At 38.4% G+C, this 14,894-nt stretch overlaps 1 protein-coding gene across 1 annotated transcript in view; it reads left to right on the forward strand.

The window, feature by feature from the left end:
- Nucleotides 1-14,894, forward strand: part of KIF16B (kinesin family member 16B) — a 139,339-nt gene that overhangs the window by 69,224 nt on the left and 55,221 nt on the right. Inside the window, exons 16-20 of the mRNA XM_066547784.1 lie at nt 1,200-1,282; nt 1,472-1,560; nt 7,844-7,876; nt 8,209-8,262; nt 9,592-10,947. Of these exons, the coding sequence (XP_066403881.1) occupies nt 1,200-1,282; nt 1,472-1,560; nt 7,844-7,876; nt 8,209-8,262; nt 9,592-10,947 (1,615 nt within the window). The remainder of the gene's footprint in view (nt 1-1,199; nt 1,283-1,471; nt 1,561-7,843; nt 7,877-8,208; nt 8,263-9,591; nt 10,948-14,894) is intronic.

Here is a 14,894-nt window from a genome sequence, read left to right on the forward strand (position 1 = left end):
TTAATTTATTTACGTTGCTTCCACCTAGTGAAGTGGTCGCAAATGTTTGCAATTAATTATTTTTATCTTCACTTGAAAGCAACTGAAGGAATTTCATACAGATTTATGAAAGGTAATTATTTTTGAGATTTGACTGACGTAAACTGCAAATATAATCCAAAATTGAGGTGTTGTGTAGAAAGCAAGAAGTGATTGTAGTGCTTTTTGCCATGTATTTGCTAAGACTGGATCACCTATTTTGAGTTGATGTTCTTAATTAAACTGATTTTAAGAGAAGCATTCCTTCTGCATTCCTGTGAGTGTAATGGACTCCTTTTTAAAATTGCTCTGTACTGACTGACAGATAAATGCTTGATTCACCTGAGCTGGTGAACTTGGGAGACTTCCATGTTTTGACATCACTGACAATATACTTCTTAGTAGGGAAGAAGTATTAATTAATCTTGGTACTATTGTCTTTAAAATATGATAAGAATTACTCAGAATCTCTTTATTTGTGACTATACCTTAACTGATTAAATACAATAATAGATGTGCATTGAGCAATATGAGCTATTCAAGGTTCTTCCATCAGAAAATAGCTGGTGGGTATTAAAGTCTAATAATCCTATTGAATTGAATTGTACAATCCTATTGTATTGAATAACAAAGAGTAAACTTCAATGTTCCACTTGGAGAAGAAAAATGTGAGAGTGCAAATAATGGAAATCTGGAGCTTTTAGTGTAGCTGGATTCAAACCTGACCAGTGATCAATAGCAGATGGACAAGTTTGTTCTTGCTCACATTTACAGATGTTCCTGTTAAATCTGCATCAGCTGGTGGCTTCCAAAGTAGTACTGTTGAAGAGCATGTAGACTGGGGCTATATTCCCCAATCACATTGGGGCAGCTGCTTCCTCTCCCTGTGTTTATTCTTTACCTGAGCTCCATGAACATGACTGACCTTGAGTCAGTCACATTCATGCAGTGTGTGAACATGTGTGGGTTTCATTTTTGTTGAAGTAGGAAGAGGAAAGAATACCCTGTATGCATCAGTTAAGGTAGCTGTGACTATGCATGGTAAAACACTTGCCAAAATGCATTTTCATTTAGTTCTTGCTTAATGGAAGTCTTTGCTTACACATTGCATGTCTGAAAAATTACAAGGTACTTTGAGCTGCAGAATGTTGTGAGTCAGTGGTGTGTGGTTTTTCCATCAGGTGCTGTTATATTACTTGGAAGAACCAACATGTTTCGCTTTAACCACCCTAAAGAAGCTGCTAAGCTAAGAGAGAAAAGAAAGGTGAGATTAAATCAGTGTTTGGTAAATTTAAACCTTTTCACAATTTTGTTTCTAGCATAGATATGTCTTATATGTCTTGATTGTTGTAGAATGCCTTTTTTCATTTGCTTCATGTACTTTAGTTGATATTTCATCAAAGTAAGAGTTTGTAAGCATGTCTAATACTTTTATTTTATGGTCTGTTGTTAGAGTGGACTGCTATCTTCCTTCAGCTTGTCTATGACTGATCTTTCTAAATCTTGTGAGAATTTGTCAGCAGTTATGCTTTATAATCCAGGGTGAGTATATTCTAAAACACAGTTGCTATAATTCCAGTCATTCTTCATTTTAGCTGTTTGAAATGTTCCAGAAGCATTATGACTAAAGCAGTTCAGCAAAATAATGACATGGCAAATGTTATTTCTGTTTTTTCTTCAGAATTATGAGTTAACTATTTTTCCTGAGAAAAATGCATTTTGAACGGAAAATTAAGATTTCTTGAGTTCATATAATACCAATACAAGCATAAAAAGGCTGAGCAATGAATGTCTTGTATTCTCTGCCAGTACATCTGAGTAAGTGGCCAAATTAAAATATGGAAAAAAGTTTTATTAGGCAGTTACAATGACATAGAATGCTTATGGTAGAGGAGCTGTTTTTAGTGATTTTTTTCATTGTTCCTAAAGTGACTTATAGAGAACTAGTGGTGTTTTGTTCTAATTTTTTTTTCCATAGCTAGGGCCTGTGTTTTGAGTATGAGATGAGGCAATTTATCCACCCATGTGTTTTTGAAAAATTGACTGTAAATTGAATTATATCCTTGGATAGTGCAGCTGTATTCCCAAGTTTTACTTGGGAATCTCTCTTTATCCTTTAGGAAGATTGTACAGGTAATAATAACTCGTAGTTAAAGAATGTCTGGAATTCAGGGAGTGTGTCTAGTAACACTGCTTCAAATGTGACTGTTACTCTTTTGCTACTGAGCTAGTTACAGGGATCTCAAGATTGTGAACTGGTTGCTAATAAATGACATTCTATTTTTAGATAGGGATGGTAAAGAAGATAAAAACCCCATAATATAAGTATATTTTCCTATTTCTTCAGCTTTTCAAATAATTGAATCTAAAAACTTTCAGTGACAGTTGCTAGTATGATGTTTTTGGTGAGTTGGGGTCCTGGCTGTTGTTACCTCTGGTTATTGTTGAGCTGTCTTGGGCTTTTCCCTGCCTGATGATGTTATTCTGCTATAATATGTTATGAATACTTGTATTATCCTGGATACTACTGACCTTAACTCTGCAGTCAGCATAGAATAGGGCAGATTGTTTCAGCATTGCCTCACTAGTCTCAGATTTACAGCAAAATATAATGGTATGGACAAGGCCCAGTTGAAGGTGTGCTTAAAAATGATTTCCCAACCAAAGCAGTCTTCCTGTCTTCAGATAATGCCAAATTCATGCCTTACAGAAAGGATTTTTCCTTTTATATAAAAAAAAAACCCACCAGAAACAGAGCTCTACAGATCAGTAGAAGATAACACCTTCTGTAATTGATACACCTTTATGGGCAGCAGTTAGGCAACAGGAGCTTTTCAGCTTAGGCTGGGGTACTTGACAATTTTAAATTTGTTTATGTTGATGCTAATGCTGTTTTTTTAACATCTCCTCTTCAAACAGCAGAGGAATTTTTCTGATTGTGCGGTGAAGTTGTCACAAAAAGATAATTGTTCAGAAGGTGTTATTTTAAGGGTAATGGAGCTGGGATAAATGCAAGTTAAATATGTTTTGGATAAAGCAGACTCCAAACTCTCTACTTCCAGCTAAGAATATTGCCAAGCAAGTGCTGTGCTGGTTATTCTTCTTAGTGGTGACTGTGTTCAGTCAGGACAAAGCATTAAATGAGATTATCAAAGGCAGGGTAATTGTACCTGGGAAGTGGGGTAGAGCAACTTGCATTCTGGAAAAGTGCAGAATGGAAAAGATTATCCTGCATTAAATCTACTTTGTTGGGGATTGTTTATTTGTTTATTTTATCAGGAACAATGCTTCCTACAACAGATTGGAGTGTCATTTTCTCTCAACATGACATTGTACTGCTGACCACCAGTGCAGGCCAAGATTCAGTAGCTGGCCCTTTGGGGTTTTTTCTGTGCAGTTTTTGTGGCTGACTAGCATTCTGTCTGTTGTTAATTTAGCCTTTCCTTCCAGTGTCAGTATTAATGACCTAAAGGGGTAGCTAAATTTGCAACTTTTGTAGGCTGCAATAAGGATTCTGGTGGAATCAATGCCAGAAGAGCCTGTGGGGTATTACCTTCAGTTGTGAGATCAACATGGTGGATCTTGCTTCCTGTGAAAACCAGCATTGTCCTTAATAGTGTTTTCAGATGGGTGATTTGTTCTTGTTTATGCCTTTTTGTTTGGCTGTTGATTTCCCATATGTGGGAAACTATCTTGTTGCATAAAATTTTGGCTTAATGTGCAGAATTCTTTTTTCTACTTCTTCTCAGTCTTTGTTTTTAATCTAGTGTCATGGAACACTGCTTCAGATAATGAGCTTTGGATAAAATAGAATTTTGCATGTAGATTTATGTAGAAGATGTCATTTTTGGACCTTTTGTTAGCTACATGATACTTTAACTGTAAAACTACTGATGAGAAACCTTGGTCTTGTCGTGGGTTTATTTCATGATCCAGTTACTAAAGTTTTTAGAAGTGCCTCTGCCTGAATTAAGGTGAAAATGGTGACAATAGTATGGGTTTTTCATTTGATTTGTAATATGAGAGGGAGAGAAAGAAAGAAATAAAAAATAGATGGGGGGGGGACAGAAAGGGCTCGAGAGAGACAGAATAAGGAAAATATCACCACTCCATGGATCCCAGTGATGCTCTGTTGATCCTCTCCAGCTGGTCTTCTTGGTGGTGAAGGTCCCCAAAAAAAGAATAGAATCCAGGGGGTTTACACACACTCAGGCTAGGTAGGAAAGCCCAGTCACCTCCCTATTGGGGGGGAGTTTGCCATTGTCTGTGTGGCATCATGTGCAACCCTGTGGTGCAAGGCTTCAGGAATGACTCTGGGGGGGCACTTTGGGGGGTTTTTGATGGATTATGGCACCCCCTCAGCTGCCAGCCATGTGAATGTCCCATGGATGTGGCCTATGGGGTTGGGGCTTCCACAGCTGGGCCAGTTTGTGTTGGGAGGGTGGGTGTTCAGTGCCTCTGACCAGAGGCTGCATCTGAAACCTCCTCCACCCCCCCTGCATGATTTTGGGTTGGGGGGGAGTCTGTGTAAACCTGGCTTCTGCAGGCTCTGGTCTCTCTCCCACCCCAAACTCAGCCAGGGAAGAATATTTGCTGCATTTGGCTTTCTTGTGGATGCATTCCTCTCCTTCAGCTTTGTTTGTTTTTTTCCTAGGCCTGAGATGATTGAAGAATGGGTTTTCCCTTTATCTAATTTTAGTAATTTAACTTACAGTCCAGTCAGGTATCTTCAGGGAGGCTTCTTTGGTTGTAGCTTCTTTCTGCAGTTTTTGTTATAACAAGCAAAACTTTTAATCAATGTTTTAGGCATGAACTACTTCAGTCTCTGACAGTTTAGTATAGGAGATTTGGTTTGTTTTTTTTTTACTAATCTCATTAATTGGCATACTGAACAGCATTGTAACATCTCTGTAGTCCTGCCAGTACTCAGTCTTTCCAAACAGCTGTAGTATCAGATTGCACTTTTGTGCTGTGCAGATTAAGCTACTGTAGTACTGTGCTTGTAGAACTGACTTCATTTCTCTGCAGCTTATCTACACTGCTGTTATCACTAGATATGACACACTTTCCAGGAAAATGGTGTCTATTTAATTCAACACTGATCAGATTAAGTTCCTTTGTGGTAGATCTACAAAAGAAGAAAGAGTAGATTCTAGTCTTTAATATCTGTATGTTTCTTTTTAATTTCAAGCTAATATGCTTTTTCTATTCACAGTAGTGCTCACATGAATAAAGGGAATAGAGGTTATGTGAAAAAGATTTTTATTAGGATAGACTAAACACAAAAACATCAGTCTTGCATGTGTGCTTCATAAAACTGGCAGTGATTTGTTATAGCCCCTGTGGTTTTAGTTTTTTTCTTTTGTGATGCTGAGGGTTGTTTTTGTAGTAGCTTTTTAGAAAAGTAAGGTTACTTCAGTCAGGCCTGTCCTGCCTCTCCAAATTCTTTTTTGTCCTGAAATAACTTTGAGCCCACAATGAGTTTGAAGGAAATATTCCACAAGTCTCAAAAGTGGTGAGTTCCTAAATATGTTAAGAAAATAGGCAGCCAGCTAAGGAAGACTAAGGAATCATTCTTAGCCCTGCAGAGGAGAGGCTGCACCTTAGAGAATGGAGATATTGTGAATAACCTCATTGTTGGAGAGCCTTCATTGGAGCTCTGACCACCGTAGGCATCTCCAGGTAGCAGCCACTCTTGTCTTCACAGAGGTATTTAGTGTCTATAATGTACTGAACATGAATTTTTAAAACACCTCAGTGTTGTATTTGGAGGCTGTTGACTGGAGTGGTAATGATCCATATTTTTCTTTGGGGAAGAACCATTTTCACTGAAAAAAGAACCAGATTTGCACAATTCATTCCTTTTTCATGAACAACTTTTTGGGCACCTCCAGCTTCATTTCAGTCTAAGGTAAAACTGATTGCCATAATGCCATGGTTGAAGGTTTTAGGGACAATTCCTCAAAGAGAAGATCACAGAATTTTTAATCACTGCTCTGTGTCTATACCAGACTGATTGCTGTGCTGGTTCATTTTCTTTGTACTGGATCTCAGTCAAAAGTTAGTTACCATTTTTATGCTTATAAAAAATATATCTGCCAAATTATATGTTTTATAGGACAGTCAAAACACCAAAAGGTTTTGCTCTGGGTTTTGCATGTTATGTTAGCTGCTCTAACATTTTCCTTCATTGTGACTTAACCAAGCGTGGGAATACAGTCAAGTTGTTCTTTGCCAACTGTCTAAGCAAAGATGCTCTACATCTAATAGTGCCCAAAGGAAACCTGCATTTCCACAAGCCAGAGCTATATTCCCCAGGGTCTGTATTACTTTGGACTGAAATAATGATGGCATTTTATCAGCCAAGCCCTAGGTAAGAAGTGATAGCTAAAAGCTCTGAATTTCACATAGCAGATCACAGCCAAAGGGAGAAATTTTGTGGTATAGCTTTAATAAAAAAAAGGGGGGAAGGAAAACCCAAAGCACATGTTAACCACTGGATTAAGTTTTTGCTTCCTGAAAGCCCCCAAGATTGCTGCTTGTTCCCTTTCAGCACTCTGTGCATTTTGCATCCACTTTGTGGATTTGTGCAGCGTTGCTGCTGCAGCAGTTGTGATCAAATTAAAAATTCTGGGTTATCATCATCTATCCTTGTGCTGTAAAGTTCAAATGTGATGGGACTCTTGGTGAGACAGTTACATGAAAGCTTGAATGGATCTGGGTCTAAAAATCTACATTGGCTAATCACTTAGGGATTGTAGAAGACATTTTTTTAAAATGAATTTGTGAGAAATAGGGGAAAATGAAATACAGGATTTGTAAAGGTAGTCATTCTTCCTTATTGCAGCCATTACAAAGATGCTTCTTGAACGGGCATGAACCACAGTTTTTTACAATAGCTTTATAAATGGTAGATTATTAGTGTACTATTTGCATCTTTCCAAGGGCAGTTTCTTTTTGTTGTATGCATTTCTATGACTTTAAAAAGAAACATTAAAAATTCCTTAGTTTTAGAAACCTATCTGTGTAGTTGTGATGACAATGTCTTAAACTGCAGTTTAGAAAAAACTTGAAGTTAACTTATGGGGCAGTCTTGCAATTTTTTCAGTATTTATGGACTGCTTCACTAACTTGCATGTCCTTATGCTGTAACAAGCCTGAAATAACTGAATGTGGGTATATTTGGTTGAGTAATTTAATCCATAAGTTCTTTCTGCTTTTTTAGTATTTGTTATTAAAAACTTCCTTAAATAACAGATAAATCTTTCAAATGAAATTAAGAAAAATACTTGTGTACAGCTGTAATAAAAGCTGATATTAAAAAAATTACATAAACTGCTCTCCCATGCTTATTCAGAACCTTGTCAAACTAAATGCATTAAAATCTCAATGTGTTTTAAATGAATGGGTTTGAATTGTGTTCTCTGCTTGAATATGCTGTTTGGGATTTTTCAACCCCCACTGATTACATCCTAGGAATGGTTGGGATTTTTTTCTTTGGCTTGGAAGGAAATGGCAGAATTATTAGCACACACTGCTGTAGTTTTGCAGCCCTTTCCCTTCTCAGAAGTGGATAAGTTAATAAACCATGGGATGAAGAGAATTACTTTAGCTGTCATTGGCATTTGAAAAATGTTTAGAAAGAGTAATTACTTGAATTCCTCTTCTGAGATGTAATATGATGAATGTTCTATGAATCTAACCAATTTAACCTCCAATAAAACAAAGAGCTGTTGATTTTAAAGTATTCTGTCCTGCTAATATGTTTTTTCTATCAATTCCTTTCTCAATTGATCCCTCTGTTTCCCCCTGCCTCCCATGGCAGTCTTTTCCCTGTAAAAGGACCAATCTGTCTAAGGTAGAGAAATTACTTTTCTGTGTATTGATTGCCTTGTCTGCATGTAGTTAACTCACAGAGGCTATGCTAATCATCTGTATGTCTTGCTTCACTTTACTTTTTGAATACTTTTTCCCCAGAAATTAATTTTTTTCTATTTATACTCGTGTCAGCATGTTACCTAATTTGTAACCTTAATGAAGGAATATTTTCTGTTCTTGTAAGAAGTAGTCTTACAAAACTTCATTTGTATCATTATTATCTAAACAGAAAGAAAATTGCATCATGTCTTCCTATTTTTGTGATATTCAGAAAACAACCATTTTGCTGTATTCTTTTTTTTTTTTAATCAGGCTAGAATTTGAGAGACAGCAACGAGAGGAGCTTGAAAAATTAGAAAGTAAAAGGTAACCTTGTTCTCTGTGGTGTTTATGTGTGTGTGTGTGTCTGTATATACAAGTTAGAAACTCCTTTGCATCATGAATTTGGAATCACAGCGTTATTCAGCAAGTAGACAATCCTGAGTAGCTGAATTGGAGCTAACTGATATTTAGCAAAGGAACAGTGGGTAGATTGTACAGATAGATTATATTACCCTTGCCCTTTATTTTCATGGCTTTTCTTTAAAAGATGGCAAATTACCTTCTTAATTAGTATCTCTTTTTTATGGTTTATTTGTCTTTGGATTGAAATGTGATAGGAGAAACGTGTTATATTCTGCTTTTCTCATATCTAACTGTGGTGTGGAATGGGCATACTAATCATGCTTTTCAGAACATTATGTGGAAGTTGGTTTGAAATTCAAAAGAAAGCATTGTTATAAGCTGGCAAACTGAGTTGATTGTTTTGGCTCATCATACCTGCTGAGACTGTGGAAGTGATAGCTGTTCCTTGTTACAGATCTCAGCACTGATTAGATTCAAAAGCTGAAAACCTTTCAGCCTTCTCAGCTTTAGATGGTGTGCTCCATTTTGATAGAGCTCTTTATGCAGTTGGACTAAGTGAAGTAAACTCAGAAAAATCCTGAAGCACTGACAGATACTATTCAGCAACTAATGGAACACAGGATCACTGATACTTATTGCTTTTTGTTATGTTGGTGGAATTTGAATTCAGATTGTGCAGAAATAGATTTGCTTGTACTTTAATTCTTCTGACTTCTGGCAAAATAACCAGTTGACTTGCAGGTTGTCTCTGCTTGCATTATGGGGATAATGGTAACCCTCAAGTAAGAGGGATTACACAGGACATAATAATTTCTCAAATCTTATAATTCTGTTTATCAGTAATTCAGTTTGAGTTACCTAAAGTGAAAACATTGCTTTAATTCATCTGTTGGCTTAAATTTGGTGAGGCAAATTGCTAATCAAGTCCTTCCATACAAGTTTTTGTGCATGAGAATGTATGTATGTAAAAAAAAAATACATATTTACTCTGCACTGTGTGCATGGCTATGTTCTATTAATATTTTTATTTGATTTTACAGATCTAACGCAGTCTAATTTTTTAATAAGTGCTATATAGCATGTCTTCATATAACTTTATATATCCACAGCTTTTTATACTGATACAGACTATAAGAATCTCTTTTTGATTTGTCTCATGCACTGTCATTTCCAAGCAATGAAGGATCTTAACCTGTAGCAAAATAAAACTATTGAAAAAATAAATGGCTATATATAGTAAAAAAATCTTAGTTTAAACCTTTTTAACTTCATGTAAATGTTTTACTGTAGGAAACAAATAGAAGAGATGGAAGAAAAACAGAAATCTGACAAAGCAGAACTTGTAAGAATGCAGCAAGAAGTGGAGTCACAGCGCAAAGAGACAGAAATAGTTCAGCTGCAAATCCGAAAACAGGAGGAGAGTCTGAAACGAAGAAGTGTTCACATTGAAAGCAGGTTAAAGGATTTGCTGGCTGAAAAAGAAAAATTTGAAGAGGAGAGATTGAGAGAACAACAGGAGATAGAGCTTCAAAGGAAAAAGCAGCAGGAAGAAATTTTTGCCCGGGTCAAAGAGGAGTTGCAGCGACTCCATGAACTTAATCATAATGAAAAAGTAGAGAAAATGCAGATTTTTCGTGAACTAGAAAAACTGAAAAAGGAAAAAGATGAGCAGTATCTTAAGCTGGAATCAGAAAAAAAGAGACTTGAAGAACAGGAAAGAGAACAGGTGATGCTGGTGGCTCACCTGGAGGAACAGCTTCGAGAGAAGCAGGTCATGATAGAGCTCCTGAAGAGAGGGGATGTGCAAAGACTAGAAGAAGAGAGAAGAAATCTTGAAGAGATCAGAGAATCTCTTTTGAGAGTCAAGGAAGCCCGATCTGAAGGTGATGAAAACCACGAAGAATTAGAAAAAGCACAGCATGATTTCATAGAGTTTAAAAGGAAACAGCTGGAACAGCTGGCTATTTTGGAAAAAGATTTAATTCAACAAATGGATCACCTAGAAAAAGAAATAGCAGATGAAAAAAGAGATCTGGAGCACTTAAAATTTGCACATGAAGAACCTTTAAATCTCAAGAGAGATGATGAAAACTTTATGGATGCCATACTCAAGGCTGAAGAAGTTGACAAGATAAAGCCAGTGGAATACAGGCTCCAATCTAAAATACGCCAGCTTGAGTACCTGACGAGTAATCATTTGCCAGCTCTGCTGGAGGAAAAACAAAGAGCTTCTGAAGTCCTTGACAGGGGCTTGTTAGGGTTAGATAATACTCTCTATCAAATAGAGAAAGAAATAGAAGAAAAAGAAGAGCAGCTTGCCCAGTATAGGGCTAGCACAAATCAGCTGCAGCAGCTACAAGAAACCTTTGAGTTCGCTGCCAATGTAGCCCGGCAGGAAGGGAAGGTTCGGAAAAAGGAAAAAGAAATCCTTGAATCAAGGGAAAAGCAGCAGAGAGAGGCACTGGAGCAAGCTGTTGCTAAGTTAGAAAGGAGGCATTCTGCTTTGCAGCGCCGTTCCACCATAGACTTTGAAATTGAGGAGCAGAAACAGAAGCTGGCCACCTTGAACCACAGCTGTGGTGAACAGGCAGGGCTGCAGGCAAGTCTGGAAGCTGAACAGAAAGCGCTTGAGCAAGACCGAGAACGGTGAGTGCTGCAGTGCCTTCCATTTATCAGAACCTGTCCACAAAAGGGCAAGTGTGGCATTCACATTCTCTGAAAAATCCCTTTGCCCAGGATTTTTCTCCTGGGAAACAGAGAAGCCTCAGAGAAAAAGGAAAACAATGCTTATCTCATTTGCTTCTCTTGTGTTTTGCTCATGTGGAAAGTGTTTGTTTCACCCACAGGTGATTGTTTCATTGGGTTATGGTGTGAATTGTTTTGGCTCAATGGCCAATCAGTGCCAAGCTGTGTTGGGACTCTGGAAAGAGTCACAAGCTTTCATTATTATCCTTTTTAGCATTCAGTAAGAATCCATTCTGTATTCTGTAGTATAGTATTCTTAAATATAATATAGTATCATAAATAATAAATTAGCCTTCTGAGAACATGGAGACAGATTGATCATTCCTGCCTTCATCGGGGCACCCCACAAATACAATAGGGAATGATCTTATACCTTGGTTGTTGAGAGCACAGCTTGTTCAGTGTCCCAGTACTTATGTTTCTTCATGAGTTTCAAGTAGCTTACCCAGAACTGAAACTCTACTGCTTTTTAAAGGATTTTTGCTCACTTATTGAGTTCTGGTATGTTTGGATACTTATCTCATCCTCAGCAGGATATTATTTGCATTAGCCATCACAATACTTAAATTGTTTTACCTATGTAGAAAGCTCAGACATCCTTATGTTCTGCCCTTACAGCAAATGCACCATCTAACAACTTTGTTCTCTAAAATTATTTCTGTATAACATTTCATTTTCTTTATTAGTAACAAGTTAGATGTTTGTTCAAGACTGGGAGACTGTTACAGTAAACCTACCAACTGTCCCTCTCAGCTGGTGATATACTGAACCCTCCTGGTATTAAAAGTAAATGGGGCTAAATGTTTAATTTTTTAATAGCTCTGGTTTCAAGGCAAAATAAACATAAGCTATATCCATGTAAAATTTGACGTTGCTTTTTAAGCTTATTGAAAAATACACAGAGGCTTTACTACTGCCCAGTGTGGTGACAGCCCCTTTTAGGCACAGAAGCAATGTCATCAGTTATGCTCAAGATATCTTGTAGCATAACATTTAACCTAAGTATGGGAGGCTCAAAGAAAAGTCAGTCAGGTAGGGAAGGATCTTTCTCTGTCGAAGAAGAGGAAGAAATATTTTGGTTTTTTTTTTTTTTTTTGACCTGAGCAAAAATTCACCAAGATTAATGTGTTCAATCCCTGCAGAAGGTAAAACATGCAGAATTGCCATTTTTAAATGTGCTACCTGATTTGCTTATACGGGAGCTTTAAAACCTGTGACTGTCAGTGAAAAAAAGAGGTGTTTTTTTCTGAGGTAGCATTTGTCATATGTTTTTTAAATATTTCACTAATTTATCTGAATATTTTTTCATAAGCCCTTCAAACAGATGTGGAAAAACCACCTAAAAGAAGAAACTTGCTTATAGTCAGATTGAAGAGCTCTTCTGTATTCCATTCCTTTTAAACCATTATCAGAAGAGTTGCTCTATATAGGCTGTGTAGAGGTCACTTTTTCAACATTTATGGCTACATTGTCTGGCTTTTAGTTAAGCCTTTTCAATACTGATTCATCATTTTGTGGAAATTGCCATTATTTTCCATAATTGTCGTGAACATAAAATCTCATTTTCTACACTAAGCATCTCACTTGACTGAAGTGAGGTATAGACAGCTGGAGGTTCTACAAAAATAGGGTTGTGTGATAAGTGAAAAAGTATGTTGTCAGCCAGAAAACTGAGGTTTAGAGAAGATACCAAGGAAGTAAAAAGATATTTTTTCCCTCTTTTTTTTCCTTGGTTTTTTTTTCTTGTTTACTTCAAAATCCTCTTTCACAGGCTAAATAAAACTTTGAAGTCTTTCAGTGAATAGCCCATGGGCCTGAATAATTCAATTCAGTATGTTTTTGTGAATGTAGAGGCAAGAAAAAAGATACATGAGAATGTGTTAAACATTTCAGGCTACTTACTGCTCTTTTGTTTGAGTTTACATTTCACAGTATATGATGCCATAGTAAGCATATGAATTATATATATTTCTTATTGTTTATCTAGATCCCATTATGTGATGATGTGCTCTGGTTCAGATCAGTGTTAACTATCTGAAAAGGTTTAAATGAAATAATCAGATCAGTGTTAACTATCTGAAAAGGTTTAAATGAAATAATCATTTAAAGTGCTATACAAGTGTAAGTCCATCATAACTAGGTACAATGTTTTTATTTGTTTGAATAATATGGAAGCTCAAAATTCTTTAACCTACAGATGTCTTGGTTTGAGATAACTCATTCCAGGGCATTCTCCTTTAAATTAACTCCTTTAAGAGTTCCAATAATCCCTTTCCACCAATAAGAAATTTAATAGCAGTGTCTCGGTTTGGAAAGACAGGTGCCTGCTGCGGAAGGCAGGAGCCTCCCCTGAAGTGGAGAATGTGAAACACCCTCCAAATTGCTATGAATTTTAAATTAAGGGGCTCTCAGGCAAAAAATATGGGAGCGGGAAATAACAGTTCCTTATTAGGGAAGAAAATAAAAGGATAAAATAAACAATGCAGTAAACCAAAACAACACTGACAGAGTCAGAACACAACCTGACACCCTGTGGGTCAGGGTGTTGGTGGCAGTGCCATTGGAATTGTGGCTGCAGTCCTCCTGGAGTGTCAGGTATGGTTCTGCTGGAGCAGGGGTCCTGTAGAAATGAGTGTAGTATTCCTCTGAGGATCCAGTGGAAGAGGCAGCTGCAGTTCCTCTGGGAAATCCAGTGCACAAGCTGTGCTGGTGTTCCAGAATCTCCAGATTATATCCAGGTAGGAATGCTTGGCTCCTCCCCCTGGGTGAAGCATCTCCCAGTGGGATGCTGTAGTTCTTATCAGTCATGCAGTGACACTCAATAGCCTCTTATCAACAGATGCTCCCCCCCTCCCAGGGAGGAGTGGGTGTGGAAGAGATAAGGCAAACTGCCCACTTGACAAAAGACAACTGCCATACAGGTGGCAAATAGAATACATCTTGCCTTGCAATCTGGGACATAGCAGAAAGTGAAAAAGCATTAGTTTATGAAGAAAAAGAAAGCCAGTAGGCTGGGGGGGGGGGAAAGAAAATAACTGCTAGATACTGAACTGCTTGACCTCAGCACCCCAGTGAAACAAAAGGCAGAGCTAAAATACCTGTCCTGACAGGGCCCTGCTGGGACAGCTTCAGGCTGTGCAGGATGTGGTGACAAGGTTTGCCCTTTCCTCACTGCCTTCACTCCCTACTTCAGTTCCTGACTTGGAACCATGGGAACGTTCCTTGGGGAGCAGGATCATCCTACAAGGATGCAGGAATTGTCTGCAGGCCCCTGCGGTGCCTCGTGGCAGAGACACCCCAGGCCAGGGGGGCACATCTGGGCTGCTGTGTCTGGCTCTGGGGCTCCCTGTTCTGGGCAGTGAGGAGGAGCTGCAGAGGCTCTGCAGGACTGACAGGATGGGCTTTGGGAGGAGAAGCTGAGGGACCTGGGCTGCTGGAGCTCCTGAAGAGGAGGCCCAGGGCTTATCCTACAACTGCTCCAAGGGTGGTTTCAGACAATCACAGAATCAGCAAGGTTGGAACAGGCCATGGAAATCATCGAGTCCAACCTGTGCCCTGACACTGCCTTGTCTCCCCTGGGCCTCCTCCAGGATGAACAACCCCAGATCAGATCTGCTGGGAAGACAGGAGCCTCACAAAGCAGTTCCAGCAGCAGATGAAGAGCTTCCCCATGGCAAGGCACAGCAGGGCAGGCATGGCAGCTGGACTGAGGCCACTAAATGTGTCCTCTCCAAGGCTCAGGGTTGGTCAGCAGCAGCTTGGGCTGGAGCAGGACAACTCTGTTTTACTTCTCCCAGCAGATGCCCCCTGGTTTCCAGACAAGTGGCTGCAGAATTTGTTCTCAGGGC

The sequence above is a fragment of the Molothrus aeneus genome, chromosome 3 (genome assembly GCF_037042795.1).
Source record: "Molothrus aeneus isolate 106 chromosome 3, BPBGC_Maene_1.0, whole genome shotgun sequence".
Classification (NCBI taxonomy): domain Eukaryota; kingdom Metazoa; phylum Chordata; class Aves; order Passeriformes; family Icteridae; genus Molothrus; species Molothrus aeneus.